Below are 21603 nucleotides of genomic sequence, written 5' to 3' on the forward strand. Positions count from 1 at the left end.
CTGTTTAGACAACATACTTATGATGGCTAACACTTTAAAGGGAAGCTTTACAGTCATCCAAAGATCCTGCTGTTATTTCCCTTTACAGTGACAATCCAGCTGAAGGCTTGCATTAGCCGACCCCCAAGAGAGGTCAGTTAACAGGAGGAGGCACCAAAGGTTCTCTGCTGATGGGATATGAAGGAAAAAAGAGGACGATAAGAAAAGAAAAACGGTTGAGAAAAAGGCTAAATAAAAGACTGATACACATGAGGTTGTGCCATGCAGACACCCTCAAGTGCAGCCCTCTGTTGTTTCTGATACACAAGCCTTCCCTTGACACTGAAAATAATGCCTTCAATCCTCAAAGCTGTCATTGACACACAGCCAGCTAACCAAGCATAGAGTCTTTCCAGCGCTCATGTGTAAGAAAAGACCAGTAAAGCAGGCGAAATCCCCCTGCACATGTGCATCACTGCAATAAAACTCAGCATGGATACAAAATCAAGCATTACCTAATCTTTATAAACTGCACACGTGCAAGTTACACAAGATGCACTTAAATGACCCCAAATAACTTGACATCACACAAACGCACAGAGGCACACATGCCATATTGCTGAAGCTAAATGGAGACAGGGAGACAACTGTGAGACAGCGTGATACCTGGCAGGGACAACGGAAACATCACGGAAAAACACAACAACCTCCGTGGAAGAATTAACACAGAACAACAGCAGCAGGACACTGCAGCAGCCACAAAGACCGCCAGGTGACAGATTGTTGCAGTTTACCTTTTTGTGCGTCGAAACATGTTGCTCGCAGCAGAAGGATGTGTTGGCAGAAGAACATGAGAGCCGCTGAGCCTTCACGCGCACACAAATAATCACACGCACACATGCACACACGTATCCGCACACAGAGGCAGGCAGTCAAGAAGCAGCGATTACGCTCCACGCTGGCATGTCAGCTTCCTCTGGGCAAACACACACACACACACGCACAGACTGTCTCTGATGGAGCGCCGTGACTTTGCACACACAAGTGTGTCTCCGGGAGAGGATGAAGAAAAAAAAATTTGGTCATCTGCCTCGCAAAGAAATGTGAATTAGAGTGAGGAAACAGCAAACAGAAAGAGAGAAGAGACAGACTGGGGGAACAGGCTGCCAAGCATCTCGCTCAGAAGGAGAGAGGGTTGTGGGGCTGCTCTCAAGGGTGTCGTGCCAAGTCAGGAAGTGTGCGGCGACAGAGAGATGGTTGGGGGGGGGGGGTCAGAGAGAAGGAGGGAGAGAATAAATGTGTCTCTCCTGGTGAAGAAGAGGAGCTGGGTTAGTGCAAGAACATGCAAGTATGAGAGAAAAAACAACATGAAAAGAGAGAAAACAGAGAAAAGGATGTAAGAAAATATTGGTGAACTATACATGAGTTAGTAGATGGAGAGCAAATACGATTTAGACTTGGATTTCTGGCAGCAAATCCTAAGAAAATATCATAACTAAACTGAATTGAAACAGAGGAAGTTTACAATCACATCTACATTCAATGGCCACTTTTGGGTACACCTTTGTAATACCAGGTTGGACCCCCCTTTGCCTTCAGAACTGCCTTACTCGTTGGGGGCGTAGATTCAACAAGGTACTGGAAACATTCCTCAGAGACTTTGGTCCATACTGACATGATAGCATCACACAGTTGCTGCAGATTTGTCGGCTGCCATGACGGCAATCTCCCGTTCCACCACATCCCAAAGGTGCTCTATTGGGTTGAGATCTGGAGACTGTGGAGGCCATTTGAGTCCAGTGAACTCATGAACTGTCATGTTCTAGAAACCAGTCTGAGATGATTCCAGAATCATGACATAGCGCCTAAGTAGCCATCAGTAGATGGATACACTGTGGTCATAAAGGGATGGACATGGTCAGCAGCAATTCTCAGGTAGGCTGTGGCATTGGAACCATATTCAGTTAGTACTAAGGGGCCCAAAGTGTGTCAAGAAATACCCACACCATTACACCACTACCACTAGCAGCCGGAACCGTTGATACAAGACAGAGACATGTGTGTCTCTGTGCATTTGTGTGATCCATGCTTTCATGTTGTTGACACAAAATTCTGACCCCACCATCCGAATGTTGCAGCAGAAATGGAGACTCATCAGACCAGACAACATTTTCCAATTTTCTATCGTCCAGTTTTGGCGATCCTGTGCGAATTGTAGCCTAGGTTTCCTGTTATTAGCTGACAGGAGTGGCACATGGTGTGGTTTTCTGCTGCTGTAGCCCATCTGCCTCAAAGCTACACGTATTGTGAATTCAAAGATTCAAAAATTCTGCAGACCTTAGTTGAGACCAGTGGTTCTTTGAATTGCTGTTGCCTTTTTATCAGCTGGAACCAGTCTGGCCATTTTCCTCTGACCTCAACAAAGCATTTCCGCCCACATATCTGCCACTCACTGGATATGCTTTCAATTTCTGACAATTCTCTGTAAATCCTTTTAAATTTTCATTAATGAGCAGTTGGACAGGTGTGCCAAATAAAGTGGCCACTGCCAGTGAGTGTTTTTCAGTGTTGTGCTTTGTTAGGAGGTCTGGGTCAATTTAGTTCATTTTGATTTTGGAGCACATAGTGTTTGGAGTCTAAACTCAAGTGATGAATATTCTCATAATAGTAATATTAAGGTCAGATAAATCTTGGAATACCAGCAGATGTTGCTTTTAAAAACACATTTTTGATTGCTTGCACTGACATGTTCCTTGATTACTGTAATTTTCACTCAGTCCCACACTCGTCAATCTACTGCTGTGAAAGCAAGAGCAGCTTTTGTTCACCACATACAAAATAATCAAAATAAATGCATTCAAGAGCGAAAATATATCTGAACCTTTTTGGAAAAAGGATCTTGCATGATTAAAAATTGAATTTGTTGGTTTTATTTTACTGGACACATCAAATGATCAATGTTAGCTTTGATTCCAAGCCGGTTTGCTTCTCTGAGACGCCACATTCATTGACGCCCAGTGGATTTGTCCTGAATATCACTGGAGCTGTAAAGCTCAGACAAGAGGGGTGTCACATCCACTGTGCATGCATGCATATGTGCGCTTGCTCCATCCGTTCGCTTTGAAACAAACCCACCAAATGTTAAAGCTGACGCAGGGTGACAGTTGCACAGTAGTGCTGAGAGGAGTAATTCAATAATGAATGCTGTCTCTAATGTGGGAGTCTGGATGGATAAAATATACATGGGGAAAGAAGAGGCTGGTTGGGGGTGATGATATCACTGGAACACAGCGGGAGATCAGAGACAAGGATGGGGGGATGATATCTTATCGAACACTAGCTTAGTGTTTTTGAGCTTCTTATAAACAGCCTTTCCTAAACTTAAGCTTTTCGATTCTCTGGATTGGTTGTCTTTGATTTTGTTTATTCTCATAGTTCAATCATTAAGAAACAAATTATCACACAATGCTTAAGCTCCACCCTCAAATGGGGGGAGGGGAGGAGGATGCAGAGAGAAGAGAGTTGAGGACTGCTCTAGAGGGTCTTTTCTGTCACACTGTGACATCTGTTACCCAGCCGAACAGGTCAGAGGTCACATTCACTTCATGACAGCACATATGTGGATGTCGCACAACTCAGCACACACAAAAGTGGCTTAGACACACATGTGCAACCGTAACTGGGCAATCAACTTTAAAATTTGGTTGGCAACAAACAAAAGATTTATTGTCGACTAACACTTGGACTTAAAAACGGTGCAAAAGTCTAAGTCACCCACATTTGTTTCATCTTCTGATGTGATCCTAAACAGACGTTCAAGCTTTCTAAAGGTTCAGTATTAGAACTGCTTAAATGTAATTTACTCTGCGTGGGCAGAGCTGTGACAGCAGAGGGGTGTGAAACACTGTTACCTCTGGCGTACGTGACAAAGAGGACTTAAACACTGGAGGACACCAAGGCAACGTATCTGCTGTCTCCGTCTGCAGTTTTGTCACAGTCAGTATGAAATGGGAACCAGAGAAGGCTGCAGGCAGTAGGAGAAAAAAAACACTCCTGAAGGTACAGGAGTGATAGGGAAACTGTGCGCAAAAGCAAAAAAAAAAGAGCAGAAACAGTAAAAGGTAATGCATTAAGACACTAATGCAAACTAGTAGTAATTAATAGGTCAGATGTACAATGTTGACGTATCCAAATGTATTGGAAATCAAATATGCGCTATGTGTGTTTCAGATCTTTCCAGAATTTTTTACATGTCACATTTTACCACTATACTTGTGGCGTAAAAATTTCTGTCAAATCATCTGTACAAATCAGCGAAAGCTGAATCACCGTGGCGACCTATGAAGGGAGATGCCAAAAAGTGAAAAACAGCATTAGCTAATATTTTCTATATATTTATATATTTTTTATATATGCATTTTTATAGATATTTTTCTATATATTCATATATTTATTTCTATATATATTTTCTATATAGTGCAGTCATTGTGCCTAAAAATATCCAAAAATGCAACAAGACTTCTTTACTAACTTTACTTTTTTGAGTAAATACGATGGTTCAACTCCTTACTTAGTTACGGTACCTAATGTTTTAAATAGTTCCAATTTTCAAATGGAATGGCCTTCTGCAGTTTTCACAAAGGCAAGGTAAGATTATTTGTAAAGCACATTAATGTTCAATAAAAATACAAAGTGTTTACATTAAACATTTAAAGAAACATTAAAAAGAAATATTAAATGAGTTATTATTATAATTTATTATTGTTGTTGTTGTTGTTATTATTATTCAATTGTATTATATGTCATATATAATATATTTTGTATATTGTATTTAAAGAAAGTTTTAAAAAAGAACAATTTAAAGTAAGCAGAGATAAAACCTGAGCTAATAGTCCACCTATGAGTCACACATGTGGGCCGAACTCTGTCAGAAATCATATATTACTCACAAAATTTAAGGTTGTCTTTGGAAATTTTGATTTTTGAGTTGTTGCTTAGCACATGGAAACTAGTGGCCACATTTCACTCAGTTACAGTCTCCTTCTGTTGTCTTATGGCAGCATTGTGGAAAAATAAATAACACCAGAATGTCTGGGAATGTATCTGCTGCAATTCCCAGCATATGACAACATAGAGAGCAAGAAAAGTATCAAACAGACACAGTATGCTGATAAAGCGCAGAATTTTATGATAGATTTTATGCCCTACAATCATTTCCCAAATAAATAGTTATTTACAAAAATACCAACCCTAAGAAAGCATCATTATTTATGTAAAACAAGCAAATAATATTAATTATGAAGAAAATGTATGAGAAATGACCTATACATTTGGTAACATTTTACATTAAAAAAAGCACAATTATAAAAAAGCAAAATTAGAGTAACACACTCAAACAAATTTAATGAAAGAAATGGGGAAGAAAACACAGACTTTTTTGTCAATCCCTTTTTAAATCATGACCTAAATAGTCATCTTTCCTTATTACTAAACAATTCATGTTAAGAAGTTATGTAAATAAAACCTGAACCAGCATCATACTTTAAATATGCATGGCAAGGGCAATGAGTGCAATTTTTACAGTTTATAATAATAAGAAGAGAAGTGGAAAGGATTAAAAGCTCAAGGGGGGAAAATGTCTCCAGAGAGCACCAACAGCTGAAACATTTCAAGCACTCGGAAACTTGATGGAATCTTTGGTGGAAACTTGCACAGAACCCTTATGCTCAAATGCAATCTCACACTGTCTTTTGAGCACGCTTGAGACACTTTTCCAATTGTTGCCCGAGTTAAAGAAAGCTTTCAGCAAAAAGCAGCAAAGGAGCGTACATAACATCCAGTGATGAAGAAGGAGCCAAAGGATTCAGGCCTTTATACAATGACCTTGAAATTACTTTGAGTAATAGGAACTACAGATTCAAAAACAATCTTTTTGTTTTATTCAGAAATAATCATAATCCTAATCCTCATGGGAGGGTAGGAATAAAGCTGCAAATCAGCACCATGGACAGAGACATTCACAGCGTAAATGTAAAAACAACCCACAACTTTTAAGAAAGGAAGGAATTTTAAGTGTTTGTTTATATTTTTATACAGAGATGATTATAAATCATTACATCAATCATTTTAGACAGCTTTGTTATATTTTGTGTTATATTAATATTCATAATTTGTTAGTATAAAAAGCCTTTGAAGAAGTTAGTTGTGTTGGTGAAGTAGAACACCAGGCTTTCAGTCACGTTAACTTAGTTTAGATTAAACTAGAGGGAATTGTCAAATATTGTTGTAATAATTTCTTTGTTTTGCTAAGAAAAACTGTGTTGTGGGAGGTCATAATCAAATCAGAGTCCATAACTGAACAGACTAAACTATTTAGTAGCCACAACATATTAAATCAACCACTAATTCATCTGATACCACAGAAAAATGGAATACTGTTTTGACCCCATTTTAGGTAAAATAGGCAAAAAAATGGAAGAACCCGTCACAAAGTCACAAAGTCACAAAGGAAAAACAGATTTTTCTATTACTTCAGATAAGTTAAAAAATAATACAGGGTTAATGCTGTCGCTGTGTGTCTTAATAAAGCACTGAGAGCCTGAACCAGTATCAGTCAGTGGTTCGCCGTGCTTTCCTGGCAGTTGATTTTAGACTGAAGTGTTAGACGTCAGGCAGTGCTCTGCTCTCAACCTCCTCGCCTCCCTGATCCATACGGGGCACTGAGGTGGTAGCACAGCTCAACTGCTGCTGAGCTTTTATTGCATAGCTCACTGGTGCAGGAGATTGGCCGGCAGAGAAGCTCGATGAGTGAAAAACACTGAAAGCGAGCTGAAACATGCTTTCTGAGGGCAGGCTTTCAATGCGTTGAAACGCCATTTGACCATAGCCTCCATTGAAAAGACTGCAGGGGCGTTTGTTGAGATCTTAAAATATTTTTTCCCCTCAACTGTTATTCAGTTCCAAGAATGTCTACATTTATTTATTTGTGCCATGATTTCTACATTAATACTAAGTCCTTGTCAAAAATATTGAAATAAATAATTATTTTTAATGCTTTTTCCTAATTTCTGGTTTGATAAAGAGGATGTTTTATAAAAACAAAAAATATTAGAAAAATTTACTTGATTATGTAACTTGCACTACATAATGGCTTTGTGAGGTTGAAACATGAATTAAAATAACAAGCAAAACAGAACCACTTTACTTTAAGAAATTAGCAAAATGTTCAATTTTTTTCTGCTTATTGTCAGTTCGGAAAAAAACTTGAAAGATTTTGCAGTTTAGGAGCTAAATCAGAATCAAGCCACAAACAATTTTTGTACCATACTTGGATGAGCATTACATAAAATGAAAGCAAAAAAAAGAAATAAAAATTATTTTTCTAGTCCTTTAAAGCAAAACTATTACCAAATTTTAAAAGGTAAACAAAAACAACCCATTAGGAAAACAGCTCAAATTTGCAGGTTTCTGGTGCTAAACTCCCAGAAATTCATTAATACTTCAGTTGTTATAAATTTAGACCAAAAAATATCTAAGATATGTAATTTAAAAACAAACTGAATTCCATCTCTGTGGCGCATGTGGCTCTAAAAAATTACAAACAATTTAGAAAACTAAATTGCCAAATGCCTTTTAAAATAGCATCAAATTACAAATTGAATTGTCAATTGAAAATTGAATATTTAGTTAAATTATGGATAAAAAACTTCTATAAAATAATCTTAGTTTAGGAAAAAATATCTCTTAGAATGAGAATTCGTGACCATTTTTCTTAACTCATTGGAAGTTTTTTTTTGTTTCTTTGTTTCTTTAAAGATTTTTTTTTCTTTTATTTACATTTTTTTACCTGTTTCTAGGGGGCCTGTTTATATAGTCAGACTCGGTGAAATATACAGTACAGACCAAAAGTTTGGACACACCTTCTCATTCACATGAATGGGAAGGTATGTCCAAACTTTTGGTCTGTACTGTTAAAAAATCTGTCAAATCAGCAATTTAAAATGTATTTTTTTTAAAAAGTCAGCCTTAAAATGTTGTACACCTCAACAAGAGTTTATTAAAAATACATCGTAGGTGCACAATATTTGTCTGTATATCCAGAAGAATCTACTGAGGAAAATATATAAATACATAAAGTAAAACTCACCCACTGCTACTTTTCCGGGGCAGAGGTAGATCCTTCTGGAAAGAAAGAGAAATCAAGAAAAGAAGAGAGGAGAGATCAGTCAGATAATCTGGGTCACATCACTGTTGTACATCATGAAATGTCTCTATGGAGTAAATCTGTCTATAGATTTACTAAAATAAATCCTACAGTAAAACTAAAATGTTAAAAATTAGCAGTTTCATGAAGGACAGACACATCACATAAACCAGCTTTCCTTGAAATTGCAAAAAAAAAAAAGATCGAAACAAATCTGATGAAATGATTTGTCCTGTTATGCCCTCTGCTTCATTTCTTCAGTTCATTGTGGTGTCGCCTTGGTGATTCTCTATGCTTATGAGTGAAAAGCAGTTTGAAAACAGATCCCTGCAAAGTGCTGAGAGGCTTCAGAGCTTAAAGAATCACCAGCTTGATGGTAGACAAGAATCAATATAAAATTTGTTGCAGCTATATTTATGACACTGGGAAGCAACAGGAAGATCCGTGATGTGATTATCAGCTGCGATAAATCCGTGCACCGTTTGTTGTCCGTCTATTATCAATTTAAACCATTTAAAAAGCAGTCTAGGGGAGCTCAGGTTGCCGTTGGTTCCTTTTGTCAGCCTGTCCATTTATAGCTCTTCCTGGACAATTTTCTACCTCTCAATTGTTCGGTAAAAATATAAGTTACCTGTTAAATTGAGGTTGAAAAATACAAACATAAAGCAAATAATTGTTTCCTTTCTTCTCTTGCTCTATCTTGGTGTTTTAATAGGTAACCTGCAGCCTCAAACCCAAAGACATCTGATGAAATGAAAATGACTTGACAGCAAGAGTGGACATCTTTCATATGTTAGAAAGAATTTGTCCCCCCAATTAAAAAAAAGTGTGAATAAAACCCTTTTGCAGTGCAAAAGCCTAAAAAACTAAAAGAGTTTAATAGTAATTGAAAGAAAATGTTTTGGTTGACTTTTTACAAAATCTAAAGCAATGGGCCAAACTTAAATACTCCTTCAAATGCAGTAATTAATGCTCTAATATTAAAATGGTAAATTGCATACATTCATAGAGCGTTTAAGCCCTTCTTAAAGGTAGTAAAGGTAGAAGAAAGTGCTTTACAGGCACACTGATGGCGGTTCTGTTGCTGAACACTGGCGCCAACCTATACCCACCAGGAGCAATGTGGGGTTCAGTGTCTTGCATAATGATACTTTTGACACATGGGCAGGCAGGGCAGGAAACCAAACCTGCAATCTTCAAATCAGAGGTCAACCGCTTAACCTCTGCACCATGGCCGCTCCAATTTTCCCCAACTTTTGCAAAATATTGAGTCTGACAAGCAAATTACCTTTGAAATGTGTATTTCATTTTTTGTGATGAGCTTTGCCCTTGTCTAACTTCTCTTCTTCAACTCTAGGGCCACAAAATATTGAACTAATTTGCTTTGATCCTGTGAGATACCGCATGTCTTCTCAAACATCCTTAAAATGAACCAGAACAGCTTTAGATCCCTGTGCAGCCTATACCCACAATGAAAAGTATAATTAAGGATTTTACTAATCATCTAATGGAAATGTCCATGCTTGTTCTTTCAATACTAAAAAGCCTCTGTATGCTAAGGATGCTGGGAATTGTTTTCAAACTTTGAAAAGGGGGTATTCTAAAGTCACATAAAATGTGTCTCAAAGACCTATTAAGATGAGAATCATGTTTTTAACATGTTGATGTGGAATTTTTTTGATGATCAAAGAAATTTGAGAGATAAATTGCATTTTTAAGTATTTATATTCAAATTCAAATTGTGAACCAGGAGGAGACAATTTGAAAAAGAGCTTATCTGTGACATAGAAAATACACTGAGCTCCCTGCTCTGAGCTCCCTGCTCTTCACCAAGAGTCCCGCCCACAACTCAGGTGAATTTCTAACAAAATACTGCAGAAACTCTATCCAATAAATCGACAAGTTTTAAAAAAAAATCTTGGCTAGAAAAAGGCATAATCATAACTAAAAGACCACTGCTTTTAAAATAGCTCAAAAGATGATTGGAGTGGGTCTTTTGAAAAGCATGTTGAAAGGCTGTGAAGAGGGTTGTTTAAAACTTTAAATGAATTTCAGGCAACACCTTTAACTGCAGAGGAATTGTGAAAGAAAACTATCATGTGGTTACCACTACTAGCAAAATGTGCAATTACAGATGCTGGAAAAGCTACAAGTCAAATCTCCCACTTTTTTTCCTGAATCAGGCGAAGGGTTTCAATGAAACAGCTTGATACCACAAACACATTTAAGTCATAGTCTTTCTCAGCACTTCTTGCTCTAATAAGCATGTCAATAATGTCAAATGAGAAAAATAAACTTTTTATTAAGTCGAAAAGGGGGGAAAAGTGTGTAGCTGAATTTTTTTTAGGAAATCAACACACATCTTCAAGAGGAAGTGAGTGGTCAGAGTGACTCACAGGGAGCCCCAAAGGAGCTGTGTGTGTGTGTGTGTGGGGGTGTGTGGGTGTGTGGGTGTGTGTGTGTGCGTGTGTGTGCGTGTGTGTGCGTGTGTGGACGTGTGTGAGATAAGGCTGGCTAATGGATCAGACCTCCACCACCTGATCCCTCTCACTGTCTATCCAGTGGACAGCTTGTGTCTGATCTGCTATCTACTCATCCCAGCATTTTTGATTTTTTTTTAATATAGTATTTGTTTTTTGTTTTTAATTAATTCAGATTGATAAGATTTCCAACATCATAAAAACTGTCCTCCCTGTAATTTTGAGGGGAAACGTGTGGAAACATGCAGCTGAATTTAAACTGAGCCATGAAAAACAACCGTAACAATATTTCATTATTATTTTCAAACATTACTTAATAAACTGTAAATAAAAAGGCAGAACCCATTAAATGAGTTGCATTGAAACAGAATTAGGGATGCACTGCCAGAATAAGAGCCTTGTGTAATTTTCATCCTCTTTTTTATAATTTTCTTCCTCTTTTTGATTTTCATCTCACATTTCAAACTGTCCATCAGTGATATAAATTGTCTTTAGGTAATTCAAGCTGACAAAAATAATCCTCTAATAAAACTGGGATGAGCAGAAAGTGGATTTCCTTACTAATCTGCGTGTGGTCGTGTAACAAACTAGCAGGACCGAGTGACCTCCTCTTGTTTCCCGTGACAGCTGGGTTTGGGAGCAGCAGATCACCATGATCCTCCACAGGATAAAGCAGGTTTATTATAGCTCTAAAAGTGTTTGTAGGTTCTGCTAATGGATCTTCACATTGCTAATAAGTTTGGTGATTCTAGTTTCTATTTTTTCAGTTTAACGGCCGTGACTTGATGAAAAGAGCTTTAGAGTGTGTTTATTGGTTTTGGGAACGTTTTTTGTCCACTTTAACAGATGTGAAAGATCACCTGAACTCTGACAGACAAAACAAATGAGTAGTTTGCCTAAATGCAAGGGTTCCAGTTCAGACAGAGCATAACATAGATTAAAAAGTGGAATTGAATCAAGGGAAATAAGTGTCATAGAAGAGGTGAATATTAAGCGCAGAAATAAAAATAGCCCTGTATAAAAGCACAAATTGTCAGTGGAATGGAAAACGTCTTGATGTAGTTTGGTGTCGTGAGCAGGTGAGACTTTTATTAATGTAAAAAAAATAGAGGACTGGCAAGTCAAGACAACTTTTGTGTTTATGATTTTTCCCGCCTTCATCAGTGGTCAGAGCATCGCCCCCTACAGAGCATCTGTTGTAACAGCATAACATTTTCTCGAGGTGCGGTCTGCCAAAGTACATTAAAAAAAAATCTGAAGTAATTTTTGTCCATTACGAAGAAAAATCATATAGACATGATAACAGACATGATATAGACTACAATACTTTGTCCTGACAGAATTATTTTAAATTTGTGCAGTTTTTTGCCTGTAAAAGGCCAACAGGAAACCACAAAAGATTAAGTTTATGCACACTAAATTGGGACGCTTCCATTTCTACTTTAAGCCCCTCAATACTCAGACTATTCTTAGTTATAAAAAAAAACAGTTTCCAGAATTCAGGGATTTCAGTGAGGCTCTTTTTCCAAAATTATTCCAGCCCAGATTTACTGCCTTGATGAGCACTTTTCTCTTCCTGAAACCCCTGTGACATCAGATGGACATGTTAAAGCAGAGCCAAACGGTGGACACAGCCATGAGTGACAAAATCAGGCAAGCAGAGCTGGATCTTCTGCAACGAAGACACTCTTCCCCCTTGTGATTAGCAGATTGGAAGCTGGCATTCTGCCCAGAGATAAATATTGGACCAATAATTATGGCGTGTGTCAATAACACTCCTACCTCACAAAAGGCGAGAGGGAAGCAGAGCCACTTTCTTTGTGAATATGAGTGCGTAGTAATAAAGGTTAAATGCTCAACAGGCAGCTATAGTTGATGAGGAGGACACAGTAATCTTTACGTGAGATGAAAACAACTTCCATCAACAAGATGCAACACAACACTAAATGCAGCTGCGGTTGAATAAAGGTCCCTGAATGGAGACAATTATTCGACAACTAATCTTTGCAGCTAGATGTACTATTTTTAAGTGAGCCGGAGTTAATGCTTTATAGCTTCATCCCTCTGACAACCAGTTAGAATAAAGCCAGGATTTATAAAAGACTGTATGACCAATTAGGGTTTTCTTCTTCTTTTTTTTTTAAATGCTTCAATCATGGAACGATTATTATTATTATTATTATTATTATTATTATTATTATTATTAAATTAATATTATTGCAACACTCCTTTGCAGCCTTTAAAGCAGAACTCAAATGGCAAAAAAAAAAAAAAAAGTTTTCTTAAAGTAAGATCAGACAATAGCAGTGACGCAGCGACCACGATCCCTGCCAGACCATAGGCAGGGGTGTCAAACTTATTTTCACTGAGGGCCACATCAGCATAGTGGTTGTCCTCAAAGGGCCAGATATAACTTATACATGTAACTAAATGTACTGAAAAATAAATGTGACTACTCCTTAATGTTAAATAACTCATTATTTATTTACTATAACTTATTAAAGTGACAATTACAGTTGCATAGAAAAACATATGTTTGCTTGTTACTCTAACATAAATCCTTTTACATTTGATTCTGTCAGGTTAGGTTATATGGACAGTGTTTAAGTCCTAATATATAGTCGCCCGATCCGATATTTCAAGTCCAATTTCCCCTAAATATTAATAAATACACACAAATTTTTATTTTTTATTTTAAGAAATTAAAAACTTTAATGCTTTCGCGGGCCACATAAAATGACATGGCAGGCCACATTTGGCCAGCGCGCCTTGAGTTTGACACATGTGCCATAGGCTGTATCCGAGGACTGGACTGAATGACTCCTCCCCCTTGGGTTCCAAACAGGAAGTACCCGCTGGTTACAAGAAGCCAAAATCCCATAGACTTCTATTGAGAAATAAACTGTTATTATTCAGTCATTTTATTTGTCAGAATAACCATTCTTGCTTTGCTGCCTGTTTTTAACATGTTGTTTGGTAATCTGTTTTTTCTTCTCGCCATTATTGTTGCACCATGTTGGGGTTGTAAGTAGATGTAAGATAGCAGGAAAGTCTGAAAACAAAGGGATCGTGGGAAATAAAGGGGGGCTTGCTTCCACACCAACAGTTCCGCCCACAACTCAGAAGTGAATTTTAAATGAACTACTGCGGCTCTGCAGAAACTATGACCTAGAAATCGTGAAAGTTTTTTTTTTTAATTTGTCTAAACACTAGGGCTGGGTTGATAAAATTAATTATCAATCTTAATAAATCCAAGCTTAAAAAATCAATAATCGATCACTAATAGTTGAGATCGAACTTTTATGCCTTTACTTTCCCGGTGACCAGCAGCAAAAGCCAAATTTCGCTAGTGTGATGCTAATGTATCATGGAATTTCCCATAGGACGGCTAATGCTAACCCTCGTTCAACTTACACATTCATTGCTGACTAAATAAACAGCTTTATAAACAGACAGGCATGAATTTTCCAAACTATTTTTAAGGAAACATTTTTTAAAGTAGTATGTGGTCTGAGGCACAGTTTTTTTGCTTAAATCTTCTAAAATAAAGTGTCATGGTATGGCGCAAGCTCCCCCTAGTGGTCAAACGGAAATGCCCTGTAACCTTTGTGCTATCCTAGGCACTTTAACGTTGGGAGTTGGGTCATCTAGACCCACTAGACAGTGCTCTGAACCTTTTTTCTTCAATGATTTGTGATCTTCACTGGTGTCCATGGATTACATGAAATCTTTCCACCTTGATCCACCTTTGTCATGGTAGGGAGAACACGTCAATGTCAGGGTGGGGTCATCTAAGATAGCACAAGGGCTAGAAGAGGCAGAACATAATGATCTGCACATTTTTCATAAAACTGTATAGTGTTAACAATCTCGATCGTTTATTATTTCACTAATATTTACAGTATGTGATTGATATTGATTCATTGATCAATAAAGAAATTCTGATTCTGATATCAAAACATATATAGATTGTTAATGTATTTCTATATAAATATGTCTAGAAGTGTCAACTGTGTAAATTCAAAATAAAATAAAATCAAATTGAATTAAATGGATTGAAAAAACATGACTTTAACCTATAGTCAGGAAAGCAAAGATAAAATATTCTTTTGGGTTGCTAACTTAAATCCAAACATCAATAACTTGCCAGTCAAACAAGAATGACTGAAAAATAAACAAGTACATCCAATTAGGTTTTTAAATAAATAGAGCAATCTGCTGTGAAATAATGCAGATTTAAAGCCAGCAAAAAAAGGAAAACCCATGGGAAAGCAGAGGTCTTTTGTGTTGTATAAATGAACGATAATTCACTAAAGAAGACTGCAGATTATAAATGCCAGTCATCTTTTAACCATGGATAGAATGTTTTTTACTGCTGAGCTCCTCAGACAGAAAGGAAGTGATTAAGAGAAGAGCCACTCTGGCATCAAGGAACTTTCAAAGAAGTGCATCATGTCATTTCTGAGGAAATCTATAAAACTGCTTATTGGAAAGGGAGGTTAAAGTCATTCATCGCTGAGCACAGATGGGCAGAAGTTTGCCCCGCTTGCCATGCTGAATGCAAACTGTCTAAATAGATGCTACAACCACAACAATTGGGACGTTACAAACATGAAAATGAAAAAGATACCTGACTACAACAGCTCATAGAAAATGATTAACTGCTGGTCCTTCCAACATTTAGATTTCTTCAAAATTTTGGTCTTCGTTCCACCTTTGTTGTCAAAGAATCTGAACACTTCTGTCCTGATCCCTGTTTTTGCCAATGCACAAGTCACTACAATGTGACCTCATATGGTACTGTTGCATATGTCTACCCCCGCCTAAATCAAGGTTGTTCATCAGACATCTTTAAGATATGGCCAACATACCTTTTTTTCACGCAAGTAAACTTTTGGTTTCAAATGAAGCCGCTGTTCTCAGCAAAAACGTGTGCACTTTTTCAAAATACATTATAAGAAATGAATAGTTCCGAAGTCTAAACTTTCTTTGTTCTGGTAAGTTTTGTGCTTGTCTCTGCTGTTTAAAGACCTACCTCTGAGGAAAATTGCATTTTTGGTGAGTTTAACATGCTCTTGTGGCATTCTTCTGATGATGGAGGATGTATATAAAGAAGTTTAAAATTGCATATATGAGTATTTCTTTTATCAAATCGTTGTAAATCAGGACCAGATGAAAAAAAATACAGTTTGAAAAGATACCTGCAGTGAGCTCTTAGCAACAGGGATGGGAAGGGATTGCTCCATGCTAACAGTCCTACTCACAACTCAGAGGCTAATGAAACTATGTCCTCAAAAACCTTTTGATTTTGCCTTAAGACTGAAAAATCATCATTTTGGCATGAAGTAAGATGACTGAAGTGGAACTGTAACCCCCAGTATTTGTACATTTAATTATTTTAACTTAAAATAAAAGAAAAAGAAAATAAAAGTGATGCTTTGAATGATAGCCTCTGGCTCTGACAAACTTTAAAATGTATTTTGGAAAAAGATATGGTACATGCATTTGTGCAAAACTGCAAAAAGGATTAAACACGGCTGCAGTCAGTTCTTAAACTGTTCCCAAGTTTGTAGCGGAGTTCTTCACAACCCTCTGTTTAAAGTGCAGTGCAGTCCTTCCACTTACAAACCTCTGCTTGTCTCAATTAAAAGTTAGGCACCCCTAACCCAATACATGAGGGGGCAGGGTAAAAGGCTCAGGGGTATAACTTTTCAAAGTGTGCAGATAATTCTTGCAAATAAAGTCCTAATGTTGCCTCTTGTCTTTAAGCAGACCCAGGCGGTAAAGGGATCCTCATATTGTAATATCTGCCTAAATGGGGTCTCCAAAAAGCAACAGCTGTTGCTGACTTCCAGTCTATGCTCCCCCCACCTATTCCCTTGGCCTCCACCTCTCCCAGCTTGTCCTGCTGCCAGTGGTAGGCCTTCCTCCCTAAGGGGACGCAGCGCTGTTAGGCCACCATTAGTCCTGCTAATGGGCCGGCCAACAGCACCACATCCTTAGCAATTAGCCCTTCTCAGTGGGAGATATGGATATCGATCACTTGGTGAAAATGGAGAGTATGTCAAGAGTGGGGGGGGGGTTCAAGTATCCAAATGAAAAAATACAAATATGCAAACAAACCAATGGAGAATGTTTGAACTGCAGCATAAAAGGAAACGTTCCAATATATATAAGGTTAAATAAACATAAACAATGAATGAATGCACTCTATTACAGTTGGCTATACATAAAAAATTTAAATTGGACTCTTCAAGTTCAGAAATTTTTTTTTTTTTTTTACTATTACAGTAATACTTAAACAAGGTGCTGCAAAAAGCAAAAACTAAAAAGTCACAGTTGTTGATGGCAGTTTAAATCTCTAGATGACAAAGAATGCATAAGGGGTTAGCACTTCAAGCTGAGAAACAACTCAGCAGATGATTAGAAATGCAATGTCAGCAGGTAAAATGAACAAACTGTCTCTTTCAACAGGAAGGAAGAAAACTGAACGATAGTTGGATAAGTGGGACAAACAAACACCTCTTCAGATGTGGGATTACAAGTTTCGCTGGTGACAGTTTCTTCTTTTAGTCTTCACGTGGTCAAACTAAAGTAAATAAATCAAGAAATGTTGAACAAGATTCCAAGAACTGCACAGACAATTATAGTTTAAAACTGCAAATATTTTAGCATATTTTTTAAAAAGTAGTTTGACTCACATCTTCTGGAAAAAGCTGTTATGAAACAAACATTTGCTGAACAACCAAACCCAGTTTTTTTTTTTTTTTAACCTTGTTTACCCATAACTAACCATTGGAGCTCTTTAGCGCCTGTGACTCTGTGACCTTATATCACTTCTTTTCAAACCACTATTCAAGTACACAGGAACCAAAGGGATTTTAGATGCATGCATTCTGCTTTTTGTAATATGCAACAGTCACTGAAAGGCAGTTCAGATTTTTCCAAAACAGGGTCAGTAAGTAAGAAGATCAGGTCTGGATGTAATGCTCGGCAATGCAGGCAGAGTGGCACAAAAAATATTTCGCACTGAGTGAGCCTCAGTGCAGTGCTTTAGTGTAAGAGATTACAAATGAAAGGCAGGTGTGTGGCATCCAGAAACTGTGCGCTGGGGTTTCTGGGAGATGTAGTGTGTTTAGAGCTCTGGAGAAGGTTCCTGCCGATAACCAGAAGGGGAGACAGAGTTCTGACCTCTGACAGGAATAAACATTTCATAAACAAGCAAACAAACTGTATTGTAGACAAATCGGGAAGTGATTTTTAGCGGTCAAAATAATATAAAAATGTTTTGTAAGACTGAAAATAGGAATTTTAAAGATTTGTTACAACACAACACAATGCTTAAATACTGCAGAATCTGCAACATCAACGACAGTCAAAGACACACAAAGATTTTTGTAAACTAACAGCTGTGTTGGAAAAATTCTGAACTGAGCTGGAAATAATCACTATTTATTAATATGGCTGTTGGTAAATTTGGTCATCTTTTGTGGCCATTGCAATATTTAACAAAACTCTTGCAGATTTCCTCATCAAAGAAAGCACCAATGTTCTCTGCAGATCTGTGTCAAAGAGATATCATTTCTTTTTGAAGAAAAAAAATCCATCTCAAGATCTCTACGCTCACAGAGATCATGCTGTTTGTTTGTTTATCAGGAGAAAGACTGACAGACAGATGATCAATAGAAACAAGCCTGTTTCATTCCGTCAGCGCTTCACCTAATACAGACAAACCTTGAAGGAAGTTTGCTCTTTTGACCAATTTATAATGAAGAATAATGAGAAACAGCATATTTTATCCACCAGCTGAAATTATGCTTGTATAATTCCAACACTTCTACATGTTATTGCAACCTAGAACTGCAGTCAATTGTTTGGGAATTTAAGCGCATTTTTTTTTAAATTATTTTAATTTAATTTAGTTTTAATGCATGTTATTATTGCATCTGTGATATTGGCACACTAAGCTACAAAAACAGTGAAAAACAGTGTTAATAAACATAGTTCACAGGCTATTTTTAAAGTCCCACTTCAATCATCTTTTAATCTATTTTAAAAGCATTCCTGGTGGTCTTTTAATTGTTATTTTTCCGTTTTTAAGGAAAATCTAATACAATGTGTCGTTTTCTTGGACATAGTTTCTGCAGAGCAGCAGCATTTCATCAAAAATTTGCCTCTTAGCTGTGGAAGGGGCTGTTGGCATGAAGTAAGCCTGTCCTCATTTCCCATTATCTCTTTATTTACACTCTCCCATCTTAAAGCCCCTAACAACACCAACCTAACATTACAGGTGCAACAAAAATTGTGAGCAACATTGGAGCTATCCAGCTGTACAGTTTAGAGCCAGATCCCAGCTCAGGCAAAGAAAATAAAGACATTTGTGGATCGATTTTTCTACAAGTGGATGCATCAGAATGGAGTGGAGCTTGCAGCATGCCGTTTTAGGTTCTATGTCACATTATAGGCATGTTCTCAGAAGCACAATTTTACACTCAATTTTCTTTACATATGTCCTACATCATGAGAAAAATCCCACAAGAATATGTTAAAAACACCAAAAACGTGATTTTTATCAGAGTAGGTCTTTACTGGTGTCAAACAGGTTTGTTTTCTCTAACCAGCCTTGTCTGGGGCCATGTCAGTTCCACGTTATCATATCTCCTTGGAGAATTCAAAGTTCACAATAATTGGTTTTTACTAGTTTTTTTTTTTTTAAAGGGATTTAAGCTAAGGGGGGTTGACAAATGTTTGTTGTGATTTTGACATTTCTAAACACACATAAACCAGAACACACGTTTTTTATATATATATACGTATTAATTGAAATCCAGCAGCAAATTTAATTATTTTTATGACCAAACATTGCAATCTAAAACGTTTTCAGGTGAACAAGCACGATAAACTCTGAAGATGCTGCAAAGATCTAGAGAAACTGCTTCTCACCTGCAGCCTCCGCCTGCGGATGATCCCTGAATCCTCCATGGCGCATGCGTGGGTTCACACCTGTCGGCAGGTGAAAGGCCAACTCTCGCGTGTTTTTTAGGGAACCGGTGTGCGTGGTTTGCCGTTGCCATTGTGTTTAGAGAATAAGATGGACATTTTTGAGGAGACTTGAGAGGTTGGTGGTGGCTTCAGAGGCGACAGTGAAAAATAATATAAATAAACCATTTTTTTGTTTTGTTTTGTTTGGCCGGGGGGGGGGGGGGGGTGGTGGTGTTCTCTGTTGCTGCGCTGCTAAAAATCAAGCCTCAGGTTCCAGCGAAGCATGGAAGAAGAGGGGGCTCCTGGGGTGAACCCCAGCAGACAGACTCCCCATGCTGGCGGACAGGGATCACTGAGCGCTGCTCAGCGGGGAAAAGAACTGAACAGCTGCAGGAACCAAACCCCACCTGAAACCTACAGAAACCCCCAGGAAGAGTCCAGACCCAATCACAGTTTGGATCGAAGCAAATACAGCCGAATCGCAACGAACGAGGGCGCACGAAATTCCCAAACAGTTTGTTGGGCAACGGCACCGAATGAGACCATCTTCAAGCAACTTCAAGTCCTCCACACCCTTCACTCATCGAATGTCCACGGGCTCCTCAGGGCATCCCAGCGTGGAAAAGGCTGGATCAGAGGGAACATCATGAGGAGGCGCGCGCGTCCAGCTGATCGCTCCTCGTTTCCCTCCGTCCAGACGCAGATTTTCCTTCCGGTTGATCCACGCGGCGCGTCCGACTACGACGATCTCAGATTAACGCCGCATTTGTGGAGAAATACTAGGAGCTATAGTTTCCACGCAGGCGTCGCTACATCCCCTGCTCCTGCCACCCACTTCCTACTACCAAACGACGGTTAACCCCTCATCGACCAGAGCCTCTGAGCCAAACGGAGGCTGCCGGTTCAATCACCCTTAGAGGCACGAGAGAGCCAAGATTATAATTTAAAAACCACAAACATGTTGTGAAGATGGAAATTGCAGCGACTTCTATTATCATTAATATTATTAATAGCCTATTTTGGATCAATATTTGCAGCTGATAACGCAATCAGAGGACGAAAAATACAATTCTGGAGAAAAGTGAACCCAAACATTTTATTTATCCCGACCATCACCACCACCCCATCTCAAGCCCCTTTTAAGATATGAAAAATGTGACATTTGTCTCGTTATGAAGGACATATACTTTTTGCTTTGCCCCAATTATGATACATCCAGTTGCAGACAAATAGATCTGTACGTCTTTGTTTTCCTCATCTGAGCTAACATGTGGCTCAAAACTTCATGGCTGGATAGCTCCAATATTGTGCGCCATTTTTGTTGCACCAGTAATGTTAGGTTTGGGTTGTGAGGGGCTGTAACCTGGGAGCGCATGTAAACAGAGAGCTCTCAGTTACGGGTGATGGGAAGGGAGGACGGGGTTACTTCACCCTAATGGTCCCGCCCACAACTCAGAGCAAATTTCTGAAGACCCACCCGACTACCACTGCCTCATAATGACCTTATGTAAGGATGTAGCGTGTGAGAAGCCATTAAAAACAACTACAACTTTAAAAAGTTTACTATATAACTAACAGATACAGTACATAAAACCCACCTTTAATACCGCTTTTTTCTCCCTCATGTTTTCTAAAATGCATTAGGTTACCCCAGCCTTAAAACCACCTTTCATTATAAACAAAACAGTATTTACAATTTCACACATATTATTTAATGGCACAACACAACAGTGCCATCCTGCTCCAGATGCTAACATATAAACAGTAGACGAGAAATCTTTGCTGCTGACATATTAGTTGAAACACGTTTTTTGCAGCTTGTTAGATAGTCATATCTGCTGAGCTGTTCTATATCTGCTAAGTCTGCAAAGAAACTTTTGTATCATCAATAAATTGCATGCATTATCACAACTTGCGGGGCGGGGGTGCAAAAATCACTAAAAGTCCATCACTGGGGTC

The 21603-nt window shown here is 38.1% G+C and overlaps 1 protein-coding gene across 2 annotated transcripts in view; it reads right to left on the reverse strand.

The window, feature by feature from the left end:
• The window catches only part of LOC101162504 (microtubule-associated serine/threonine-protein kinase 1), an 87825-nt gene extending 67336 nt beyond the window's left edge, over positions 1–20489 (reverse strand). The window contains exons 1-2 of one of the 2 annotated variants that reach the window (XM_023955759.1): positions 19606–20489; positions 8126–8160 (exon numbers count right to left, since the gene is read on the reverse strand). In XM_023955759.1, coding sequence (XP_023811527.1) covers positions 8126–8160; positions 19606–19644 — 74 coding nt within the window. In that variant the 5' untranslated portion in view covers positions 19645–20489. Of the gene's footprint in view, positions 1–773; positions 1143–8125; positions 8161–19605 lie in introns of those variants that run through there. The other variant, XM_023955762.1, reaches the window with a different exon arrangement.
• Between the last annotated feature and the right edge of the window lie 1114 nt (positions 20490–21603).

This window comes from Oryzias latipes, chromosome 1, assembly GCF_002234675.1.
Source record: "Oryzias latipes chromosome 1, ASM223467v1".
NCBI lineage: Eukaryota > Metazoa > Chordata > Actinopteri > Beloniformes > Adrianichthyidae > Oryzias > Oryzias latipes.